This window comes from Danio rerio, chromosome 1, assembly GCF_049306965.1.
Source record: "Danio rerio strain Tuebingen ecotype United States chromosome 1, GRCz12tu, whole genome shotgun sequence".
In the NCBI taxonomy this organism is placed as follows: domain Eukaryota; kingdom Metazoa; phylum Chordata; class Actinopteri; order Cypriniformes; family Danionidae; genus Danio; species Danio rerio.
In genome coordinates this window covers 52,989,119-53,013,542 of record NC_133176.1, presented here as the reverse complement: position 1 = coordinate 53,013,542, position 24,424 = coordinate 52,989,119, and the positions used below count along the sequence as shown (strand labels likewise).

Below are 24,424 nucleotides of genomic sequence, written 5' to 3'. Positions count from 1 at the left end.
GAACTCCGCCCCGCCTGCGCTCGGCTAATCTCGTTGATCACCGGCTGCAGCTGAGCTTCATGTCGAACGCACCTATTATGATGATTATCTACCGTTTAAAATGAGTAAATCAGTTTGGTTGCCATGTTTTTCATAGTCACCTGCGTAAGTCTTGTGACTTCTGGAATGCAAATAAACTCACCAAAACTGTGTTTCATTGTATCAATAAACACATATGTTCAATGATATTTCGAATAAAATGGTCAGTGTTATTAAACCCACATCACGCTAATCGATATAGAGCACGCGCATTGAAAACCTTCTTCCGGTTAACGTTAATTTCAGCAAAATGTAGCGCTTGATATTGATAAATAGGTTTGATAATTTTAAGTCATAATCAGAATTATTGTAACTTATAAACACACCAGTTTAACCTTGGTTGAAATGTTCGTAAGGAAGTACGTGTAACGTTAATGTTTTCTGAATTATAGTCAGAATATAACAAATCCTTGAAATAAGCGTTGAGAAATATATTTAAGATCTAAAAAACTGATAATTTATCGACTGTCACCTTTTTAGATCAACGATATGTGATGTCCCTCCGAAAAAAAAGTCTTATTTTTCAGTGAAATATAGATAGATCTCACACCCAGTGGAGTTTTGATAGTTTACACTCGAGGCTAATGTCCGGTGTTTCCACTAGAGAGCGCTGTAACTTTTCATGAAGGAATGATCGTTTTCATCCATTCATTTTCCTTTCGGCTTAGTCCAGGCGGGGTCTCCAAACTCCAAACAGGAGGGCCGGTGTCCTGCAGATTTTAGCTCTAAGGTGCCTCAACACACCTGCAAGGATGTCTCTGGAAAGCCTAGTAAGAGCTTGATTAGCTAGCCCAGGTGTGTCTGATTGGGGTTGGAACTAAACTTTGCAGGACACCTGGCCCTTCAGGACCGAGTTGGACACCCCTGGCTTAGTCCTACTAATCAGGGGTCACCACAGCAAGCGGAATGAACCGCCATGATCGTTTTATGTGTGATATTATTAATATGATGCATGTGTTACAACATAATGTGTGTGATATTGCATTTTTTAAATTGTCACTTTAACAACTGTCATATAACCCAATAAAATGGTCCATCTGAAACCATTTATTAGTTTATTATTACTGTATCAAGAACCAGCTGTTTTGTAACAGAATACTACTGTGCAAAATTGCTGACAATCTAAATGTGTTCTTCTTTCATATATCTAAGTCATATATCAGTAGTTTATTATTATTATTATCATTATTAGGGTACATGTGACCACCTAGACCACAAAACCAGATTTATACATGACAAGATGAATAAATAATCTTTCCAGTGTTGTATATTTGACTGAGATATTCCTATAAGAAAATCTGAAATCTGAGAGATCCCAAAAAATCGAAATACTGAGAAAATTACCTTTAAAGTTGTCCAAATGAAAAGATTTGAGACAATACATGAGCTTTGATATGTTTACAGTAGGAAAAATGTACATTCTAGAGTTATCTTCATGAAACAGTATCAAATTAGATTTTTGTTGTGATAAAAATCGATTATTTTGACCCACACTAGTATTCGTGTGTATTTTAGTAATTTACCAGTGTGACATGAGACTAGTTTTATGGTCCAGGCTCACACATTACACACATTTGTGTAAAGTAACATTGTACAAACACACAAAAATAAGAATTAAAAAACTCTATTAGTGATAAACTGTGTAACTCAATCACACACACACTCAGTCATGTTCACACACACATTCCTTCATTCATTCCCTGTAACATTAGTATTGCACAACTTCATCAGTCTCCAACTGTTTATCTCTTCTTCATTCTAGAGTTTTTTTGTCGCTCCACGCTAAAGACTTTCTCTTGGCGAGCTCCATCCAGGACGGCTGAGCTCCAACGGCATCTGCTGGAGATGAAGGTGATGATGATGACGATGATGACGTTGCTGGAGGAGGATCAGATGTGATGGTAAGAGCTATTGTAGGAAAATACATGCACACACATTAATATCAACACCACTAACATTAACACATAACAGTTAAAGCGGTGTTTACCTTCGGTGTTGCTGTTAGGTGGAACAGGTCTTGCATTGAAATCCATCTTACTAATAGTCGCTGTTCTCTTTGTCGTGTCATCTTCGGTGGTATTGTTCCTACTGTTGTCCTGCTAACAGAATACATTTCCTTTTAATGTATATTTTTGGATCAAAGCTTAGATGTTGTTTAGTGCAGCACGGTGGCTCAGTGGTTAGCACTGTTGCCTCACAGCAAGAAGGTCGCTGGTTCGAGTCTTAGCTGTACCAGTGGGTATTTCTGTATGGAGTTTGGATGTTCTCCCTGTGTTGGTGTGGGTTTCCTCCGGGTGCTCCCCACAGCTCAAACACTAGCTTTAGTTGAATTGGGAAAGGTAAATTATCCGTAGTGTATATGTGTGAATGAGAGTGTATGGGTGTTTCCCAGTGATGGGTTGCAGCTGGAAGGACATCCGCTGCATAAAACATGCTGGATAATTTGGTGGTTCATTCCGCTGTGGTGACCCTAGATTAATAAAGGTACTAAGGCGAAAAGAAAATGAATGAATGATTTATTATTATATTTTATTATATTTGTTATTATGCATCTGTACATTTTGTTGTCTAAGGATTATTTCTTTCAGTGTACATCCTGTATATTAAATATTTTTATTTTTTTATTGTTGTTATTATTTATGTAATATATAAAATGATGGCATATACAGTCATCGCTTTTTAATGTTTCAATTGATTTGATTTAGGAAAATAAAGTAAAAGCATTAATAATCTGAAAAAATATGAATATTTAAATTAAAATTTTAAAGTTTACTGCATTTTACAATTATTATATTCACACATTTCTTAAAGTTGAATAAATTTTCTTCAACAGAGACATTTATATTGTTAAAAAATGACAATTCTATTTCAGATTAAATGTTTAAATTATTAAAAATTCCTGAAAAAAATAATAATAATTTCCTCAAATATATATTAAGATATATTAAGCTATAAAATCTGTCAATTTAAAGATTGAAAAGTTGCTTTATTATTGAATTAAATGCACCTTTACTGAATAAAAATATGATTTTCTTTAAAAATATCTCTCACCCCCATACCTTTAGAATGTCATAATTTGCAGTTTACACACAATTGAATGTATTTTTGCACAATATAGAAAAAATATTGACATTAGAAAAATTTATGTGGTATGAAAACAATTTGACCAGATTTGAGAAGCGTAATTTGGAAATAATAAAAAATATAATAATTCTATTATTTGAAAAATAAAATATAAAAAAACAATTGGATGCTGTATGCTAATGTTTGGACATTAACATCTGAATGCAGAATTATTAATAGACCTGAGGAGATTTCTCTGCATGAAAGTCTCATGAATGGCAGATTATCCTGCTGCTGTTAGGAAATTAAATATGACAGAACTGTGGAGGATGTGTCAGGATTGACAGGGCTCATTACTAAGCAACATAATGATCTGTTAATGAGGAAGTATTACGTCCTAAAGCTTGCATACTCTTCTGTTATACACTCAAAAGGACATACTTTTAGGGCATAGTATGAGTATGCAAATTAGGACGCAACAAGTGTGTGTGTAATCAGAGGGAATAAGGAACTGGTGTGCATGAGGTGCATGATGTTATTTGTAGTCCGGTTAAGTGACAGATCTGTAGTTCTCCAGTGATCTTCAAGCATTAGATCATTGGTGATCATGACAGTGCCTAATTACTCTAACTTGCCTAGTTTATCCTAGTTAAGCCTTTAAATGTCACTTTAATCTGAATACTAGCATCTTAAAAAATATCTAGTAAAATATTATGTTCTGTCATTATGGTAAAGATAAAATAAATCAGTTATTAGAAATGAGTTATTAAATCTATTATGTTTACAAATGCGTTAAAAATATCTGCTCCTTGTTAAACAGAAATTTGGGGATAAAATATACAGTGGGACTAATAATTCTGACTTCAACTGTATGTTAGCTCAATGTGTTTTGCATTCTTCTGTTTACCGGCTTGTCTTTTGGTCCCGCGGGTGTTGGTTTAACAGCAGGTTTGTGTGCGCTCTGTTGGCTGCTGCTCTGGATTGGCTGTGTTTTCAGTGGATGAAGCACAGTGGTGGTCAATGTCTGTGTTTTAGGCTGTAAGGCTGGTTTGGTAGCCTGTGCGGGAGGTGAAGGTTGAACCGATGACTGGTTTGTAGAGAATCTGCTCATTAATGGCTGGTACGCTCTGGTTTTCTCCCTGGCAAGACTCATCCAATCTGGCTCGGCCTCTTTACATGTCCCGGTTGTATTTTGGATGGACGATCTTCCGTCTGTAAGACAAAACTCAAGTTTATTAAAGGGAAAGTTCAGCCACAAATTTGAATTGTCCACTGTTTACTTGCTTAATGAGTTTCTGTTGAACACTAAGAAGATTATTTGAAGAATGATGACAACCAGTAACCAGGGCTTAATTTGTGCTGGAACATGCCATATTTTACAGACACCTCAATTTACCGATCGCCCTCCTCAACCGCCCTCCTTCCTCGTCCGCTGTTCACTTTCAATTTGTTCTGCGACTGCCCCCAATCCTCTTCATTTTCGTCCACGACACCCCCGCCCCGCTTACTTTCATCCACGACACCCCTCCGCCATCCACCGCACCAACACCCAACACACCAACTAGGGGTGGCACGGTGGCTCAATGTCAATGGTGAGTACTGTCGCCTCACAGCAAGAAGGTCACTGGTTTGAGTCCCAGCTGGGCCATTTCTGTGTGGAGTTTGCATGTTCTCCCATGTGTTTGTGTAAGCTTCCTCCAGGTGTGGTCCAAACACAAATGCTATAGGTGAATTGGATAGGCTAAATTGGCCATAGTGTATGAGTGTGCAAACTTGAGAGTGTATGCAGGGCCAGCACGTCCATAGAGGTGACCTAGAATAGTAAAGGCGGCATCCGCGACCCCAAACCCCCTGACCCAGTCCTCACTTTCGTCCACGACACCGCAAAATTTAACTTCGTGGCATTCCTGTTTTCACTTTAGGGTTGAGGGCTGCGTGATCATTGTTTGCCTAGAGCGCCAGTTCAGCTTGCTCCGGTCCTGAGTGTATGGGTGTTTCCCATTACTGGGTTGCGACTGGAAGGCATACATATGCTAGAATACTTGGTAGTTAATTCCGCTGTGGCGACCCCTGATAAACAAGCAACTAAGCTGAAGGAAATTAATGAATGTCAACACTGGGAGAACATGCAAACTCCACTAAGATATGCCAACTGGCCCAGCTGGGACACGAACCAGCGACCATCTTGCTGTGAGGCGACAGTGCTAACCACTGAGCCAAATGTCAAATATTTTAAACACCATTTATCAGAAAGAAGTTCATACTTACAGTCTTGTGCAACGAGCGGAGTCTCCAGACTCTGTGGATCCTGTTTCTTGGCTTTACTCCTAAAACTGCTGTCACTTGCACCCCTGAACACCTCAGCTTTCCCAGCATGCTCTTCTGAGTCCGCCAGCACTGTACTAGACTCTAAACTGTAGCGTTTGGTTTCGTCCTTCATCCTGGACACCTCCGAGCGATATTTCAGCGACAGAGAGGTTGTGCGGAGATGCACCCCGAAAGCACTCCTCCGCTCCTCGGGTTCCTCTTGCTTTTCACTGTCCACGTTTTCTGTAGGCGAATCGACCTTCTTACCATTAGTTCCTGGTGCTAGTTTAGACATGACAGGAGGTGCAGGAGCTTCTCTACGAATGCTCTTTGTATCTTCGATCTTCTCTATCGATTTCTGCATACGATAGAGAAGATTCTCCACTGGTTTTGTCTCTTTTTCTTCATCTTTAAGCACCTCTAGGTTGGAGTTAATAGTTTGCATCTTCATTTTAAGATCTCCTTCATTCAGTGTTGCATCGTTGTTTGTTTTGGAGCGATTTTTAGCAGATGCTAGCAAAAACTGTAGCGATACTGATTCTGTGGATGCTTTCGGAGATGGAGGGCTCTTTATCTCCACTTTTGGCTTTTTGGCTCGAGGTAAAGGCACTGGATGAAACCTAGTTGATGGTTCCTCTTTCATGCTTTCCTTTGCAACAATCTGTATATCATGCATGCCGTCTTTCTGAATGAATGACTCTGCTTCTATTAAATGCACTTCTGGAAGACCTGAAGGTGACGGTGGACCTGAGCCGAAGGGCATTGGCTGCAAATAAAGAGGATTCATGGTGAGTTTTCCTTCAGGTTCGAGAGACTCTTGTGATTTTAGGATTTCAGCACTCAGAGGTGTTAAATGAGGTGTGCTGAGCTTCTCCTCGTCCTCCTCCTGGATCTGCACTGGTGTTTCTGGAGCTTCTGGAATAGTGGTTTCTACTTTTATCTCCACAGTCGGAGGGGAATGTGAAAGATGATGCACTGTCTCTGTGGATGTCATAATTTCATCATCAACCTCATCATCATCATCATCATCTTTCTCAGACAGTATGCTGTCCAAATCACTGATGCTTTCTGAACGTTTCCTGGGAGAAATGGATACCTAAGAAAGAGAGATCAAAATGAGGTTATTATGCTGTAATCAGTGATCTTTTTGTACTCACATTTGTAACCCCAGCACCATGTTGATTTCACATAGTCCCTATAGCAGTGTTGGGTAGTAGCATATAGATATATTGTTCAGTAGCGCTGCTATTTATGATACAATGTGCTTTTTTAGATAACACAGAAATTATTGAGCAAATTGCATTATAAATGTGCTTTTTTTAGCCTCGTGCTCTTACCGCAGGCCCTCTGTTTCCTCTTGTACTGGCGCGCTGGTTTCTCGGTTTGACGGACATGCGATGGTGGGCAGCGGAGTTATCCAGTGTGGCTGTGTAAGATGCAGGACTACTGAAGTCAACACCTACAGTGGGCGTGGCCAATGATGAGCTAGAGCAGATGATTGACTGAGAGGATGGCTTGAAGACTGGGGAGAGTGGCCTGGATGAGGACTGGAAAAGATCACCCTGGATCAAATTAAGATTATAGTTAATAAGATGAAAACTGCCAGCCAAACGTATGGGAAGATTTTTTTTAAATGATTTTGAAAGAAGCCTTTTTTGCTCACTTCTATTCTATTCTGCTCTTAATGCTGCTGTTATTTAATTAAAAATACAGTAAAAAACTGTACAAATGTGAAATATTATTGCAATTTAAAGTAGTATTACTGAATTTGTTTTAAAATGTAATTTATTTTTGTTATTTAAAGCTTAATTTTCTAAAAAAAAAAAAAAAAATTGAAGATAGATTTTTATGGAGATTGTTATTATCAGTGCTGCATCATATTTTATTAATCTAGGACACATACAATTGTTCAAGAGGGAAAGTAAAAACATTTATATTGTAAAAAAATAATAATATTGTAATTTGTTTAATTACACTGGGAAAAAGAGTAATTTTTGGAGACATGTCCTGTGGTCTGATGGAACTAAGATTGAACTGTTTGGCAATAATGACCAGTGTTACAATTGGAGGACAAAGGGGAAAGTTTACAAGCCAAGGAACACCATCCCAACTGTGAAGTATGGGGGCGGCAGCATCATGATGTGGGGCTGTTGTGCTGCAGGAGGGACTGGTCCACTTCACAGCATAGATGGCATCATGAAGAAAGAACATTATGTAGAAATACTGAAGCAACATCTCAAGACATCAGCCAGGAAATTAAAACTTGGCCACAAATGGGTCTTCCAAACAGACCATGACCCTAAGCATACTGCCAAATTAGTTAAAATGAGCTTTAATGACAACAGAATGATTTTTTGGAGTGGCCATCACAAAGCCCTGATCTCAATCCTATAGAAAATTTGTGGGCAGAGTTGAAGCTTGTCCGAGCAAGACAGCCAACCAGTCTGACGCAGTTACACCAATTCTGTCAGGAGGAATGGGCCAAAATTCCTGCAAACTATTGTGAGAAGCTTGTGGAAGGATACCCAAAACATTTGATCAAAGTTATACAGTTTAAAAGCAAAGCTAAAAAATACCAAGGAAATGTGTGTAAACTTATGACTGTCTAGAAATTAATAAAAATAATAATAAAAAACTCTCTCATTATTCTGGCATTTAGAAAATGTAAATCATTTAGGTAATCCTAACGAACCTAAAATAGTAAACATTTAGTATGATTTTATTATCAGACATCTTTAAAAAAAATGGTTATGTTACTTTTTTTAGAGTGTATGTAAACTTCTGGTTTAAAGTTTTGTATGTGTATATTTACAATATAAATGTCTGCTTTCACTATTGAACAATTTCATGTGTCTTTGATGAATAAATTAATGATTTAATAAATGCAGTTATTTTGAACTTTCTTTTCATAAATATGTAAATTTATCCACACTTCTATGAAGCAGGAGAACAAAATGTTTACAACATCGCTCATTATAAGAATTATTAATTACCTAATGACTGACTACCAATAATAATTGATCATAATAGAACAGCAAATCACCAAACTAATGATTTCAGAAGCAATGATGTTGAAAATTCTGCTTTGAATTGCAGAAATAAATCACATCAAAAGTTTAAATCAGGGAATCCCAAAGTTTTCAACCCACGACCCCCAAAAGAACAATGCCAATGACACGCCTCCCCCAATATCCTCTGAGGTTGTTATAAATACACAAATCATGCATGCAACAGCGCACACACGCCAATAGGTCCAAGTCTATTCTAAAAGAACTTATTTGTTTTATTTTGGCTAGAATAAAAGCAGTTCAAAATTTTTTAAACCCATTTTCAGGTCAAAAGTCTACAGAACAAACCATCGTTATACAATAACTTGCCTAACTACCCTAACTTGCCTAGTTAACTTAATTAACCTAGTTAAGCCTTTAAAAGTCACTTTAAGCTGTATTGAAGTGGCTTGAAAAATATGTAGTAATATATTATTTACTGTCATCATGGCAAAGATAAAATAAATCAGTTATTAGAAATGAGTTATTAATCAGGGGGGCTAATAATTCAGAGGGGGCTAATAATTTTTACTTTAACTGTATATATTTTTACAAATATGACATATTTTTTTACAAATATGATGAGGTGTATGAATAGGCATAATTATTACCTGTTCTTCTTCTTCACTTCCTGTTCCTGCTAAACTCAAAGAGCTCAGATGTTTCCGAGGTTCGGGATACTGTAAGAAAAATCCCATTAGACTGCCATTCACTTTAAAGGGATAGCTCACTCAAAACGAAAATGTTCTTACTGGTACTAAACCTTTATGATGTTGTTTATTCTGTTTGACACAAAAAAAGATATTTGAAGAATGTTGGAAACCTGTAACCATTGACTTTCATAGTATGGAAAACAAATACTACGAACATCAATGGCTGCTTTTTCCGACATTCTTCAGGATATCTTACTTTGTGTTCAACAGGAGTAAGAAACTCAGACAGGTTTGTGACAAGTATGAGTAAATGATGATTTTTCAATTTTAATTCTGTCATCATTTACTCATCCTTTACTTATTTCAAACATTAATGAGTTTCTTTGTTCTGTCGAACACAAAAGAAAAGACTTTGAAGAACCTGTAACCATTGACTAGCAAAGGAAAAACAAATACAGTGGAAGTCAATGGTTACAGGTTTCTGGCTTTCCTCAAAATATCTCCTTTTGTGTTCAGCAGAAGAAAGAAACTCATAAATGTTTGGAAGCGCTTCAGAATGAGTCAAATTACAGTAAATGTACAGTAAAATGCTCAATTTTGAGTGAACTTTCCCTGTAACTATTCATTTATGGTACACCCCCAAGAGGTGATTTTAAAAACAAACATGAACAAAGTGAGAAAGGTATGATGTAATTTCAGTTAATTGCTGTTTGCAGTACCACATATGTTTTGGGTCTATGATATAAAGGAAAGGTACTGTATTGTGAATTAACCATATAATATGTAAAGATGCCAAAAGGGTAAAATATGTCTCATTTAAAAAGAACAGATAAGTAAAAGAAGAAATAAGTTAAAGTAATAGACAAATGATGTGTTTGGAAATGGCAACACAGGCTCATTCTTTAAACATACCCCAATATACATTTCTTAAGAGTACCAAATACGTCCTAGGAGCTAGAGGTATAATCGGGTCATAAAAGATTTCGGAACGGAATCAAATCAGTTTTCGTAACAGAATTGGGCCCGAGGCCGACAAGTACATTTTGATTGACCAGTTTTTAAAAGCCTAAACCTGTTTGCAGCCCGACGAAGCTCTTTTGCACACAGCTCTATGCTATCTTTTCTCATAAATGAGTCGTTTATATGTGTTTTAACATAATTTATTCATAACAAACGTAGGCTATAGGTAGGCCCACACTGAATCTGTGCGTGCAGAATTCCGCAGATTTTTAGCCCATCATTATTTGTTTATTTACTTGTGTAAATGTGTGTATATTTATATCAATTCAGTTTTTTTTTTATCAATTTCAGTAATATTATTGACTAATATGAAAATATTCATATGATTTATTTGCAATACAGTTGGTAAAGTAATATTTTACTAGATATATTATATGAGAGACTTGCTTTGTTTACTAAATAAAGTGGATGTAATTGAATTTGCGTTGTAAACATTAAATAAAAGTTAAAAAGGTATTTTTTTCATATATAAAGTTTTTAGTTATGATACCCCCAAAACTATTCGGCATAAATCTGCAGATTTTCAACAATATTTTGCGCAGAATAGCAGATTCTGTCTGGCCCTAGCTATAGGCCACTTGGAAGTTGGAACAAAGAAATAAAATAAGTCCTCTGTAACATTTTAATAATAAATGTTAAAATGTTAACATTTTAAATTGGCCAACACCAATAAAAATAAGTCTTTCCAAACAAATTAAATAAAAATAAATTCTAAATTATGATGGGTATTTGGCAATAATGAAATTGAGAAAAAGGTTCTGTGGGATTTGTTTCACCACTTCTCTTCACAATCTGGTCTTAAGGCGACGGAGCTGAATATTGAAAGAATAATGCCAGCATTAGCCTGTATACTCTGACTACATTATGCATTTTTGATCAAATTAATATTTAGTTAAAATTTGAAAATCCTTTACTCACCAAGATTAGGCTATGTATTTTTGGGAAGGAATATTATTGAAGCGGTGCTGCGCTTACTGAAAGGGATGAAAGTGAAAAGGGAGGGGGGTGGGGTGGGTGTCGTGGAAGAAAGTGAAAAGTGAGGCGAGGTGTCTAGAGGGGGATCGGTAAAATGAGGTGCCGGATCAGATTTCAGAGGTGCCGGATCCATATCCTTGTTCCGACACAAATTAAGCCCTGCCGTTGTTATGGTCAACTCCTCTCCTCTCATGTACAGTCCGTACTTCACATACCGAGCTACTAGACAAACTGGTAACAGCGGGAAAGCCGTCCATACGGTGGTAAGCGGAAAGCTGCTAGCGCGAAAAAGGAATGGCATCATACCACCCTGTAGCGTTTGTTTTAAAGATAAAATGTAGCCATACTTACTTCTGGGTACATAATTCGCAATCTCCAGAAATGTATATAGGGCTACATTTCAGAAAAAGCATGTGTTTGGAAATGGGGTGGGGAAAATAATAGGTTTATGCTTCATTTCGCTCCATTTTGACCATGATGAAATGTATTTTGCTTAAAGAATTGTTTAAGTGTATGATTTATTTGTTTAAACTCAAATCAAATCAAATGGTCAAAGTTAAAGTCTGCAACCTTGTAAATGCCTCCATGCATCACTCGCTCATACAAGTAGGTTTCCGGTGGGCTGCAAGGTAAACCATCATCCTCTGAAGTGGCTCCCGAGTCCTCTGTGCGCTTTCCAGGAATCAGCATTGGAGGAGGACCCAGATGTAAGTTCTGCTGTTGTAGTTTTAGCTGCCAAAACGAAATATAAACAGCTTGTATCTGATGCACACTTTGCTTAAAGAGTAGATCCAAAAAATACGCTGACAAAGAACATTTACTTACTTGTAAGGCTTTAATTTTGCCGTGAACGTTCTCTTGTGAAAGCACTCGTGTGGGTTCTGTGCTCTGGGTTTGATCCGTGAAGAAGATGCTATCATGAGACAGCGCTCTGGGGCTCAGACCCTGTGGATACCTGCAGATCAGATTCAGTGAGTTGTATTAATCTATTTGCTATTCAAATATATTACATACAGTCACAATTAATCACCCTCCTGTTCATTTTTTTTCTTTTTCAAATATTTTCCAAATGATGTTTAACAGAGCAAGAAAATTTTCACAGTATATCTGATAATATTTTTTTCTCTGAAAAAAGTCTTATTTGTTTTATTTCAGCGAGAATAAAATTAGTTTTACATTTTTTAATAAAACATTTTAAGGTCAATATTATTAGTCTCTTTAAGCTATATTTTTTCGACCTAGTCATCATGGCAAAGATAAAATAAATCAATTATTAGAAATGAGTTATTAAAACAATTATGTTTAGAAATGTGTTGAAAAAATCTTCTCTGTTAAACAGCATTTGGGGAAAAATTTACAGGGGGCTAATAATTCAGGAAGGCTAATAATTAAAGAATTCAGACTTTAACTGTACACAGTTCTGAATAAAGGATGTAGATCTGCTAATAGATGTTTATTGAGTGACACACTGACACTTACGTGAACTCATCTTCAGAGTCGTCTCCTCCTCTTCTGCTGTCTGGAGCGTTGATGTCACTAGCGGACTGACTCTGCTTGATTAGCCCTTCGCTTTCCTTCTTCTTCAGCTTCCCAAAGAGACGAGTCTTCAGCTGCTTAAAACGAGACTTCTTCCTTCCTGGTGAACGAGCAGAAATTTCAAAAGCTTTTTTGATTTGATTCAACCTATTTTTTTAATTTTAGAATTCTATCTCAGTATTTGACTGTGGCTCAGTGGTTAGCACTGTCACCTCACAGCAAGAAGGTCGCTGGTTTGAGTCCCTGCTGGCATTTCTGTGTGGAGTTTCCCCAATAGTCCAGAGGCATGCGCTGTAGGTGAATTGGATAAGCTAAATTGGCCGTAGTGTATGACTGTGTGTGTGAATGTGAGAGTGTATGGGTGTTTCCCAGTACTGGGTTGCAGCTGAAAGGGCATCCGCTGAGTAAAACATATGTTGGAATAGTTGGCGGTTCATTTCTCTGTGTCGACCCCTGATAAATAAGAGGCTAAGCCAGAGGAAAATGAATAAATAATTGTGACTCTTCTTATTAGTCATTTGTTCGATTTTATCTTAAAGAGATACACAGTTCACCCCAAAACTAAAAGTCATTGATTATTTACTCTTCCGCAAGTGCTTCTAGAGTTTCTTTATTCTGTTGAACACACAAAGGAAAAGATATCTTGAAGTAAGCTAATAACTTGTAACTTGGAAAAGCAAATACAACTGAAGTCAATGGTTACAGGTTTACAGCATTCTTCAAAATATCTCCTTTTAGCTCAACAGAAACTCAAACCGGTTTTGAAAAATGAATGACTAAATTATCAATTTAGGGTGAAATATTCCTATAAAGTGGCTTTTTTTAGTTATTAACCTGCAAGCAAAGCGAATTTTAGACACTTTGCTTAATATTGGTCAATGGTCAAATTTCTAGTGAATAAATCAGAAACAACAGTGTTTACAAACCTGTGAGTTCCTCTGCATTCTTGTCCATGTCGACAGGGATTGATTCCATGTTTTAATCCTGCAGATCAAAATAAATAAAAAAAAAATAGACATTAAATATAGAAATTACAAACTTAAACACCAGACATCATGGAGGAGCTTCTGCTGCGTGTCTTGTGTTTAGAAGTCAGCTGATCAGAGTTACTGATACACTCTTTTTGCACTTTAGTACATCATTTCCTGCGTTCAAAGGTGGTAAACCCCATTCAAAGCATTTGTTTTGATCCTCTGCGATGCCTTTTAAGGAAGGAGCTGAGTATTCCAGTATACAGTATGTTTTAAAGTAGCTTGCGTTTAAATTAATTGTCAAAATATGGGTATTGATTAGGGCTGCACGATATTTGAAAAATCTAACATTGCGATATTTTGTTTTGCTGCGATATATAGACAACCTGACAAAAGTTTTGTCACCTATCCAAGTTTTAGGAACAGCAAATAATTACTTGACTTCTAGTTGATCAATTGGTATCAGAAGTGGCTTATATGAAAGGTAAAGGCCTCTAGATTATGCTTATTTTGCCAAAATAAAATATGATCATGCCTTGACATTCAATCATTTAACTAAATCAGTAAAGTCTGACTTTGCTAAGACTAAAGCCTTGTCACTTAACACAAATAGTGTCCAGTAAAGACTCAGACAGACTCAGACTCAAATTAATTATCCCGTTTAGGGAAACTAACATTGCAGCAAGGTGCCATAACACAGGCGAAGTTCCATGTACACATTAATAAAATATTACCACACAACATCCGTACATCATTATGTAGGTGCATCTCCCTCCCCCAGGACTCATTTAAATGACCTAATGGCCATTATTATAAAAGAATTTCTGGTTCTATTTGTCCTGCAAATAGGAATCCTAAAACGACGTCCTGATGGCAACAGCTGAAAAACAGAGTACAATGGGTGATCCGGGGTGCATAGGATACCCTGAGCTCTCTTTAGAACATAATTATGGTAGATTACCATTGGACCAGTTTGGTTAAAACCGATGATCTGTCTGCCACCTTCACCAGGCTACTCAGCCTGTTCTTACTTGACACACTCAGATTACCGTACCAAGCTACAATGCAAAAAGATAAAAACAGATTCACTAAATTGTTTATAAAACAGTGTCATCAGAATAAAACAAGAATGAATGAATCAACATTCTTGGAACAAGAATGAATATTGTGCATGACTCCCATGAGCTTGGAGGACTGCATCCATGCATCTCTGCAGTGACTCAAATCACTTATTAATAAAGTCATAAGGAATGACAAAGAAAGCGTTCTTGCAGGACTCCCAGAGTTCACTAAGATTCTTTAAATTCTTCATCATCTTACCTCTGACATGCTTAGTGGATGCTCTTCCAGCTGCAACCAATCACTGGGAAACATCCAAAAGGCACACTCTCATTTACAGACATACACTATGGACAATTTAGTCTACCCAATTCACATATAGTGCATGTCTTTGGACTTGTGGGGGAAACCGGAGCACCCAGTGGAAACCACACGAACACGGGGAGAACATGCAAACTCCACACAGAAAGGCCAACTGGCCCTGCCGGGACTTGAACCAGCGACCTTCATTCGGTATTTTGGGCCTGCTCTTTGATTAAATACAACCTTTTAATAAGTCATCCAGTGAACCACTTTCTGTTTGTGACCCATGAACGGATATAAAAATAGCTTCAGGCCATATACTGTAACTGTAAATAGTTTGGTATTACTAGTGTAGGTGTGCAGCTCCAGTACGTCACATTGCCGCATTATTGTATAAGGCCTATGACGTATACAGTCATTGAAAAGAGTTTTTACTTTGGTGAACATGACAAGGCACAGCATTTTCTTTCAAACCGCAGACTGCGCAAACAGCTCTGTCTCTTTTATTGGCTTTGTTGTGATCTAATCAGTGGCTTCTTGCAATACAAAGTGACTTCTAAGGAGAAACAAAGAGTAGTTCACTTTGGCCTGAACTGCGGTTGCCATGGTGGTGCACAGGGGGTGACGTGATTTTGGGAAACCTGGGAAACCAAGCCCTCGTCTGAACTTTTAGAATTCATTACCCACAAACACCCACACACACACTTGTACAGCTATCTGTATGGGAACTTCCCATAGACATAATGCTTTTTTATTATTATTATTATTATTTTATTTTAAACGGTTTTACAATGTATCAACAGGACAACACACAAAGAAGAAGAAAAATAATAATAATAAAATAAATTGGACCCCCACCCCCCCAAAAAATAAATAAATAAATAAAATAAAAAATTACATAAATAAATGAATAAGTGAGGGACATTTAACATAGTCAACACAATATTATGAATTAACAAGACATATTGCTTTTTGCACTATATTTTCTTTCCCTCTACTGCAACATTCTCAAAATACCTCGTTCTGTGTGATCTATGAGCCGTTTTCTTATCAGGGTGTCCCTAGTATTGCAATACTTGTGGGGACATTTGGTAGAGATGTAAGGAATACAAGGAGCACACACACAAATACAAGACCTAATTTCTCATATTCACTCCTTGGAGTCTTTCTGTAACAGAAGACCGACATTTACTGTTGGATTATCTCACTATACGTACAGTAATTTGTCTATAGATTAGATACAGTATTGTAGTTGATGTGCAACAATTTAGTTTTACATCAACACTAAATAATGATAAAAACACCAATAAAATTAAACATCAGTTTATCAGTTGTCATGGGTGTAACTTTATGTGTCCGTGTCCTCATAAGGTCTATAAACATATCATGAAATGAACCGCTGATACAAGGCTGGATGGATCCATGCTTTCATGTTGCTGATGCCAAATTCTAACCCTAACATCTGAATCTCACTGCAGAAATCGAGACTCACATATCAGGCAATGTTTTTCCAATCTTCGATAGTCCAATTTTTGTGAGCCTCTGTGAATTGTAGCCTCAGTTTCCTGTTCTTAGCTGACAGGAGTGGCACCCGGTGTGGTCTTCTGCTGCTGTAGCACATCCGCCTCAAGGTTGGACGTGTTGTGCGTCCAGAGATGCTCTTCTGCAGACCTCGGTTGTAACAAGTGGTTATTTGAATTACTGTTGCATTTCTAGCAGCTCAAACCAGTCTGGCCATTCTCCTCTGATCAACAAGCCATTTGCACCTACAGAACTGCCAGTCACTGGATATTTTCTCCTTTTCTGTAAACCCTAGAGATAGTTCTGCATAAAAATACCTGTAGATCAGCAGTTTCTGAAATACTCAAACCAGCCTGTCTGACACCAACAACCATGCCACCTTCAAAGTCACTTCAATCACCTTTTTTCCCCATTCTGATGCTCGGTTTGAGCTGCAGTAGATCGTCTTGACCATTTCTTGAGTTGCTACCAGCCATTGGCTGATTAGAATTGTGTGTTAATGAGCAGTAGGACAGGTGTACCTAATAAAGTGGCCCAATCAATATTTATAAAACTAAGCAACCCACAACGTTTTATGTGCTGTACATAGCCACGCATGACATGAGTGTTAGCATATGCACACACACCTGCTGCTCAGTCCTCAGTCCTTAACCAAACAATCTAATGACAGAATGCCCAGAAGTCCTGTTGTCCTTGCTGGCTAATACAGAGTCATAATGCCACATGCACAGGCTGACAAAAGAGCTAGAGCTAGACGCTACTGCTCATGATTAGCATCAACACAGTGCCAAACAAAAGACACTTGTTTAACCAAAAGATCAAAAATCAATATTATATGTAATAGTAGAGGATGGCGAAAACATCAAGAGTCGGTTTTGGAAGTCATCTTCCCTCAGGACGTGTAAATATAAATGTGTTTTGCATATTAAGAGAACAATATGGATGCAAGGTTTGAAATTAAAATATATAAAACATAGGACAGTTACTTTTAAATGAAATAATATTTAATTGTTAGTGTTTTTACAGTAATTTTGAACAGATGAATGAGGCTTTGGTGTACATAGTGCCTCAAGGCTCTGTACTTGGACTTCTTCTGTTATTTTAAATATGCTTCCTCTAAGCAAGATTATTAATTGTTTTAAATTAATATCCTTACAATGCAAAATGAAAATGAATGAAAGCATTCAATCGAAACTTCTTCTAAACTCACCAGCAGCTTTAAGTTGATGCAGAACGATCTCCCTCGTCTGAGAGCTTCCTATGTTTTTTTTTTTGTTTTTTTGTTTTGCTGGTGGTCTCAAGTCCTCGATAGTGTTAGATCTCTGACATCTGCAAAATGAAGTTTAAGAGGGATTAGAGCATGGCAGAAACACACGGAGAGAGAAAGAGAGACAGAAAAGACTATGTGTGTGTGTGTGTGTGACAGAGAGAGAGAGAGAGAGAGAGAGAGCAGGAACAGTTTCATAGGAACAGGATGTGAGGGCAGTAAATTAGATCTGTTGTAAACTGCTTGGGATTCTGTCATTGTAAGCTTTGGGGTTTGATGAGATCTATCTCAGTACATTGTCAGTGTACTCTTTTGCTTCTTATTGAAAAATAATTGACAGTTTTGATGATTCAATTCAATTCATCTTTATTTCTATGGTGCTTTTGCAATGTAAATTGTGTCTAAGTAGCTTAACATAGAAATTAAATGATAACTGAATTTCTGTAAATAATAAGTAAATGTCCTTTTTAAAGTGAACTACAAGGGATAGTTCACAGAAAACTGAAAATTATAGACATAAAAATACACTTCGAAGACAGCTGGAAACCTGTAACCATTGACTTCCATAGTATGTTTAGAAGTAAATGGTTACAGGTTTCCAGCTGCCTTCAAAATATTGTCTTTAGTGTGCAACAGAATAAAAAAGACTCGATGATGATTAAATAGTGAGTACATTTTAATTTTGGGGTGAGCTATCCCTTTAAGTTAACCTGTTTTCTTCTGAATATACCTTCCTGGTCAACTTTTTACATTATAATGAACTGAAGGAAAGTCCCTCCGAACTCAGCGATCTGTAATACAAGCCCTAAAACATCTTTTCCTCTGTAAGGGGTAATAATTACAGCTTGCCGGTGCTTTTCTCTTACTCTTAATAACATTAAAGAAACTACTGGATTTATTATTTGAGTGTAAAATAAATACAAATCTGCAGAACTGAATCTAAGTTAATAAATAAATGAATAAATGAACAAACGAATGAATAAGTGAAGGAATGAATGAATGAATAAATGAATGAAAAAGTAAAAAATAAATAAATAAATAGACAAATAAACAAACAAATAAATAAACAATTGAATGAATGAATGAACGAACATGAATAAGTTAGTAAATAAATAAATAAATAAATAAGTGAATGAATGAATGAGTGAATGAATGAATGAATGAATGAATGAATAAATGAATGAATGAATGAATGAATAAGTAAATAAATAAATGAACCAACAAATGAATAAGTAAATAAATAAATAAACAAATGAACAAACAAATGAATAAGTAAATAAATAAACAAACAAATGAATGAATAAGTAAATAAATGAATAAAAAATGAATGAATGAATGAATGAATGAAATTAATGAATAAATAAATAAATAAATAAATAAATAAATAAATAAATATCCAGTTCATTTTCTGGAATGAGCAATTGTAAAGAGCACTAGTAGTGGTTTTGAATTTGAATAGGTTTGACTGAAACTAGGTCATGGCTTTTTACCAAGCAACAAATGCCTCTTGGGGACAAAAATGGGCACCTTAAACCTCTGACTTTTGCAATCTGTTTTACTCCATTTAAAGCTCATTTGCATTGCAAAGATTTCATAAACACTGATGGCTCATTGCTGTGACATTATGACGAATAAGAGGTTACTATATATATATAAATGCAACAGATATATTATAAATATTTCTAATTAATTAAGTTGTACAAATTAATATTTCCTCATTTTACTATTCCAATGCCAATAACTGTCATTTTAGCAATATATAATGAGTGGCATAAATGACATTAATATTGTTTATGGCAATACATTATGTTGCAATATACCACACGACAAAAATTATATACATATCTTTAAAAAATCACAATTTTAAAGTAATTATTTCTTGTAGGAAATGTTATTAAGGCTGATCTTATTATTTTCAATTAATGGCCACTGAAAAGAGAACTTATTTAAGATTGCTTCAAGAAAACACCGTGTGACATCATTTCATCTTGTTTGTCTCTCACAGGTTAGCTTACGTTAACGCCGGAGAAGTTTCCCAGAAGACCTTTCCAAAAATAAGCTCCAGATCAACAACCTGCACTTCTTATAAATGTCAACAAGATTTAATGGAGCTTCCAGCCTGTTTCTATAATGACACTTAATGCATCGTTTATGAGAATCTAATGAAGCAGGCCACCATATGTAGATGGCAATGGTTTTGACCCAATGTAACTTAACACCCTGAGACTGCTCCAGAAATGGTATCTCTTTCTCTGTCTGGCTTCTTTCTCTCAGATTCGACCTTCCCCTTTCTTCAGCAATGAATGCATCAATTCAAGTACTGTATTACTCAGGTGAAACGCACTCTACTCTGTCTGCACATTCAAGGCCATCCGTCTTCATTCACTAAAATCACTAGAAAAGCTTCTGTTGTGCCTTTTCGGGTCAGCTATGAAATGTACTTAATAATACATCCTGTATAGATATTATTACATACATTCCGTCCGGAAAGTATTAATAGCATTTAACTTTTGCCACATTTTTTTATGTTACTGCCTTATTCCGAAATGGATTCAATTAGTTTATTTCCTCAAAATTCTGCACACAATACCCCATCATGACAATGTGAAAAGGAGTTTTATTGAAATTGTTGCAAATTTATTAAAAATAAAAAAACCTGATAAATCACATGTACAGAAGTATTCACAGCATTTGCCCAATACTTTGTTGATGCACCTTTGGCATAATTTACAGCCTCAAGTCTTTTTGAATATGATGCCACAAGCTTGGCACACCTGTCTTTGGGAATTTTTGCCCATTCCTCATTGCAGTACCTCTCAAGCTCTTTCAGGTTGGATGGGAAGCGATGGTGTACAGCTATTTTCAGATCTCTCTAGAGATATTTAATAAGATTTAGGTCTGGGCTCTGGCTGGGCCACCCAAGGACATTCACAGAGTTGTTGTTAAGCCACTCCATTAATATTTTGGCAGTGTGCTTTGGGTCATTGTCCTACTGGAAGGTGAACCGTCGCCCCAGTCTGAGGGCAAGAACACTCTGAAGCAGGTTTTCATTCAGGATGTCTTTGTACATTGCTGCATTCATTTTTCCCTCTATCCTGACTAGTCTTCCAGTTCCTACTCCTGAAAAACATCCCCACAGCATGATGCTGCCAACAACATTGCTTATAGGGATGGTATTAGACTGGTGATGAGCGGAGCCTGGTTTTCTTCAAACGTAACGTCTGGCATTCACTCCACAGAGTTCAATCTTAGTCTCATCAAACCAGAGAGTTTTGTTTCTTATGGTCTTAGAGTCCTTCAGATGCCTTTTGGCAAATTTCAGCCGGAGAGCAAGTTCCATCTGGCCACTCTACCATACAGGCCTGATTGGTGGATTGCTGCACAGATGGTTGTTCTTCTGTAAGGTTCTCCTCTCTCCACAGAAGAACACTAGAGCTCAGACAGAGTGACCATGTGGTTATTAATTACCTCCCTGACTAAGGCCCTTCTCCCCCGATGACTCAGCTTAGATGGCCGATCAGCTCTAGGAAGAGTCCTGGTGGTTTCAAACATCTTCCACTTACGGATGATGGAGGCCACTGTGCTCATTGGAACTTTCAGAACAGCAGAAATATTTATGTAACCTCCCCAGCCTTGTGCCTCAAGAAAATCCTGTCTCGAAGGTCTACAGACAATTCCTTTGTCTTCATGCTTGGTTTGTACTTTGACATGCACTGTCAACCCTGGGACCTTATATAGACAGGTGTATACCTTTTCAAATCATGTCCAATCAACTAAATGTACCACAGGTGAACTCCAATTTAGCTGCTGAAACATCTCAAGGATGATCAGTGGAAACAGAATGTCCCTGAGCTCAATTTAAAGCTTCACGGCAAAGGCTGTGAATACTTATGTTAGTGACAAACTGCAAACTTTGGGTGTTTGGAGCACATTAGATATCCTTATAGCTAACATATCGATACTAACATCTAAAAACCTTAAGTATGTTTATGTAAAGAATCATGTCGACAAATCATGTTATAAAAATGTAAATATAACATATATATGAGATTTTAAAGTATAGAAGTAGCGAGTATGTGAGACTAGACCCAATACACTAAAGAAATAATAAAAGATTTATTCACGCACGTTTACCTATATAGCATTAATCTATTTCCTTTTCGGGAAAGCGCGGTGCTCGCTCTGCAAACATTAACTTAACAGAGAGAGTGACTAATCTGCTTGAACATTAACTGTTTTGAAGATACTCGACCCCTCCTAAACACAGCTTTCATCTTAATCCAAACTGACCTTTGGATTACAATCAGTTTAGTGTGCATGAGCTTCCACACAGACGTCCTTTCATAGCAAACATCACACACCTGTTTAATACAAGATCAAGCACAACACGATCATCCCTTGAAAAACAACACTGCGGAGGAAATTATGGACAAAAACATGATAAAGTAAATGAATATGCCAGGATACTGATGTGATGTGGTCTATAGTAAGTTATAACACTATATTAACAATAACACGCTCAAAAAATATGTTCAAACTACTGATTAAAATGAGCTGAAACAACTAAATTCTTGACATTTCTAAGCAAAAACTTTACCGTTTTTAGTTCAATTCACTTACATTTGTTAAATTAGCAGTAGAAGAAAGGTAATATGTAAGCCAATTGCTACCAGTTTTCAACATCCTTCAAAATATAAATGTATGTATATTGTGTGTTCTACAGAAGAAATAAAGTCAAAACTTTTGAAATAAGTGGTTGGTGAGTGAATGATGACAGAAATGTCATTTTTGGGTGAACTATCCCTTTAAAATGCACTTTAATTCACCAACTAGGTAGAGCATTTGTGTGTCATTCAATGATCTAATGCACACATGCTTAAGTGAGCACACTAACTATTGCATGACATCAAAACAGACAACATACAGCGAGCCTTATGCAGCGTTACTCCTTCAGAACAAATGAACAAAACAATGTGTGATAGATAGATAGATAGATAGATAGATAGATAGATAGATAGATAGATAGATAGATAGATAGATAGATATATAGATAGATAGATAGATAGATAGATAGATAGATAGATAGATAGATAGATAGATAGATAGATAGATAGATAGATAGATAGATAGATAGAAAGAAAAAAACAATGGACAGACAGACAGACAGACAGACAGATAGACAGATAGATAGATAGATAGATAGATAGATAGATAGATAGATAGATAGATAGATAGATAGATAGATAGATAGATAGATAGATAGATAGATAGATAGATAGATAGAAAGAAAAAAACAATGGACAGACAGACAGACAGACAGATAGACAGATAGATAGATAGATAGATAGATAGATAGATAGATAGATAGATAGATAGATAGATAGATAGATAGATAGATAGATAGATAGATAGATAGAAAAAAACAATGGACAGACAGACAGACAGACAGACAGACAGACAGACAGACAGACAGACAGACAGACAGACAGACAGACAGACAGACAGATAGATAGATAGATAGATAGATAGATAGATAGATAGATAGATAGATAGATAGATAGATAGATAGAGCAAAAAAGCAATGTATAGACAGACAGACAGACAGACAGACAGTCAGACAGACAGACAGACAGACAGACAGACAGACAGACAGACAGACAGACAGACAGACAGACAGACAGACAGACAGACAGACAGACAGACAGACAGACAGATAGATAGATAGATAGATAGATAGATAGATAGATAGATAGATAGATAGATAGATAGAGCAAAAAAGCAATGTATAGACAGACAGACAGCCAGACAGCCAGACAGACAGACAGACAGACAGACAGACAGACAGACAGACAGACAGACAGACAGACAGACAGACAGACAGACAGATAGATAGATAGATAGATAGATAGATAGATAGATAGATAGATAGATAGATAGATAGAAAAAAACAATGGACAGACAGACAGACAGACAGACAGACAGACAGACAGACAGACAGACAGACAGACAGACAGACAGATAGATAGATAGATAGATAGATAGAGCAAAAAAGCAATGTATAGACAGACAGACAGACAGACAGACAGACAGACAGACAGACAGACAGATATATAGATAGATAGATAGATAGATAGATAGATAGATAGATAGATAGATAGATAGATAGATAGATAGATAGATAGATAGATAGATAGATAGATAGATAGATAGATAGATAGATAGATAGATAGATAGATAGATAGATAGATAGATAGATGGGCGTTTTGAAACAACACCAAATTGTTCTAATCTATAGCTAGAGAGTGAATATGAACAGAAATATGATCATAATAATCATATAAATCTTGTCTTACCTGTGCAGAATAAAGATGAAGATGCACCTGCGTCTCGACTATCAAAAATAGTCCTGCAGCTCAGGAGGCTCGACGAAACTAGTGAAGAGAGGGCACGTGATTGAACACACCCACGTGGTGACGACACCGGCGGAGCGCTGCTGAGGCGTGCAGGTGCTGTTCCACTAATTAATGAGCCATGCAGTGCTAATGTTAGCTTTTTCTTGCGTGTCCTTTATTTGTGTTTTTCAACTGTCTGGGTGGATTTTAGACACGAAGAAAATCATTAATG

The 24,424-nt window shown here is 36.7% G+C and overlaps 1 protein-coding gene and 1 long non-coding RNA gene across 14 annotated transcripts in view; both read right to left on the bottom strand.

Annotated features, from left to right (window-relative positions):
• Nucleotides 1-292, bottom strand: part of LOC137495292 (uncharacterized) — a 105,219-nt gene extending 104,927 nt beyond the window's left edge. The window contains exon 1 of the long non-coding RNA XR_012408221.1: nt 141-292. This is a non-coding gene — a long non-coding RNA (uncharacterized lncRNA). The remainder of the gene's footprint in view (nt 1-140) is intronic.
• Nucleotides 293-1,119: 827 nt separating this feature from the next.
• Nucleotides 1,120-24,233, bottom strand: cracdlb (cracd like b). 13 transcript variants are annotated; one of them, XR_012408210.1, is made up of 12 exons: nt 24,154-24,233; nt 17,744-17,862; nt 13,606-13,663; nt 12,623-12,779; nt 11,969-12,098; nt 11,714-11,875; nt 9,107-9,175; nt 6,786-7,010; nt 5,316-6,544; nt 4,049-4,781; nt 2,066-2,177; nt 1,120-1,986 (listed from the first exon to the last, which is right to left on the bottom strand). XR_012408210.1 is itself a non-coding variant. In XM_073954587.1 (12 exons), exons 6-12 carry the CDS (start codon nt 11,831-11,833, stop codon nt 1,832-1,834), a joined length of 2,121 nt encoding a protein of 706 aa, XP_073810688.1. In that variant the 5' UTR covers nt 11,834-11,875; nt 11,969-12,098; nt 12,623-12,970; nt 13,606-13,663; nt 17,744-17,862; nt 24,154-24,233; the 3' UTR covers nt 1,120-1,831. The 13 variants fall into 13 exon arrangements, 12 of the variants coding, with proteins under 12 accessions (XP_073810688.1, XP_073810698.1, XP_073810709.1 ...); XM_073954587.1 differs by having other exon boundaries at nt 4,049-4,353; nt 5,410-6,544; nt 12,623-12,970; XM_073954597.1 differs by having other exon boundaries at nt 1,120-1,956; nt 4,049-4,353; nt 5,410-6,544; nt 12,623-12,970.
• Nucleotides 24,234-24,424: the final 191 nt, after the last annotated feature.

Coding starts and splice junctions, on each gene's coding strand:
- cracdlb (XM_005160121.6), bottom strand. CDS start 13,654: ATGGAATCAATCCCTGTCGACATGGACAAGAATGCAGAGGAACTCACA. Junction 11,876..11,968: donor GCAAAATTAAAGCCTTACAA/GTAAGTAAATGT, acceptor TCGTTTTGGCAG/CTAAAACTACAACAGCAGAA. Junction 4,354..5,409: donor TCCGCTCGTTGCACAAGACT/GTAAGTATGAAC, acceptor TTTGTCTTACAG/ACGGAAGATCGTCCATCCAA.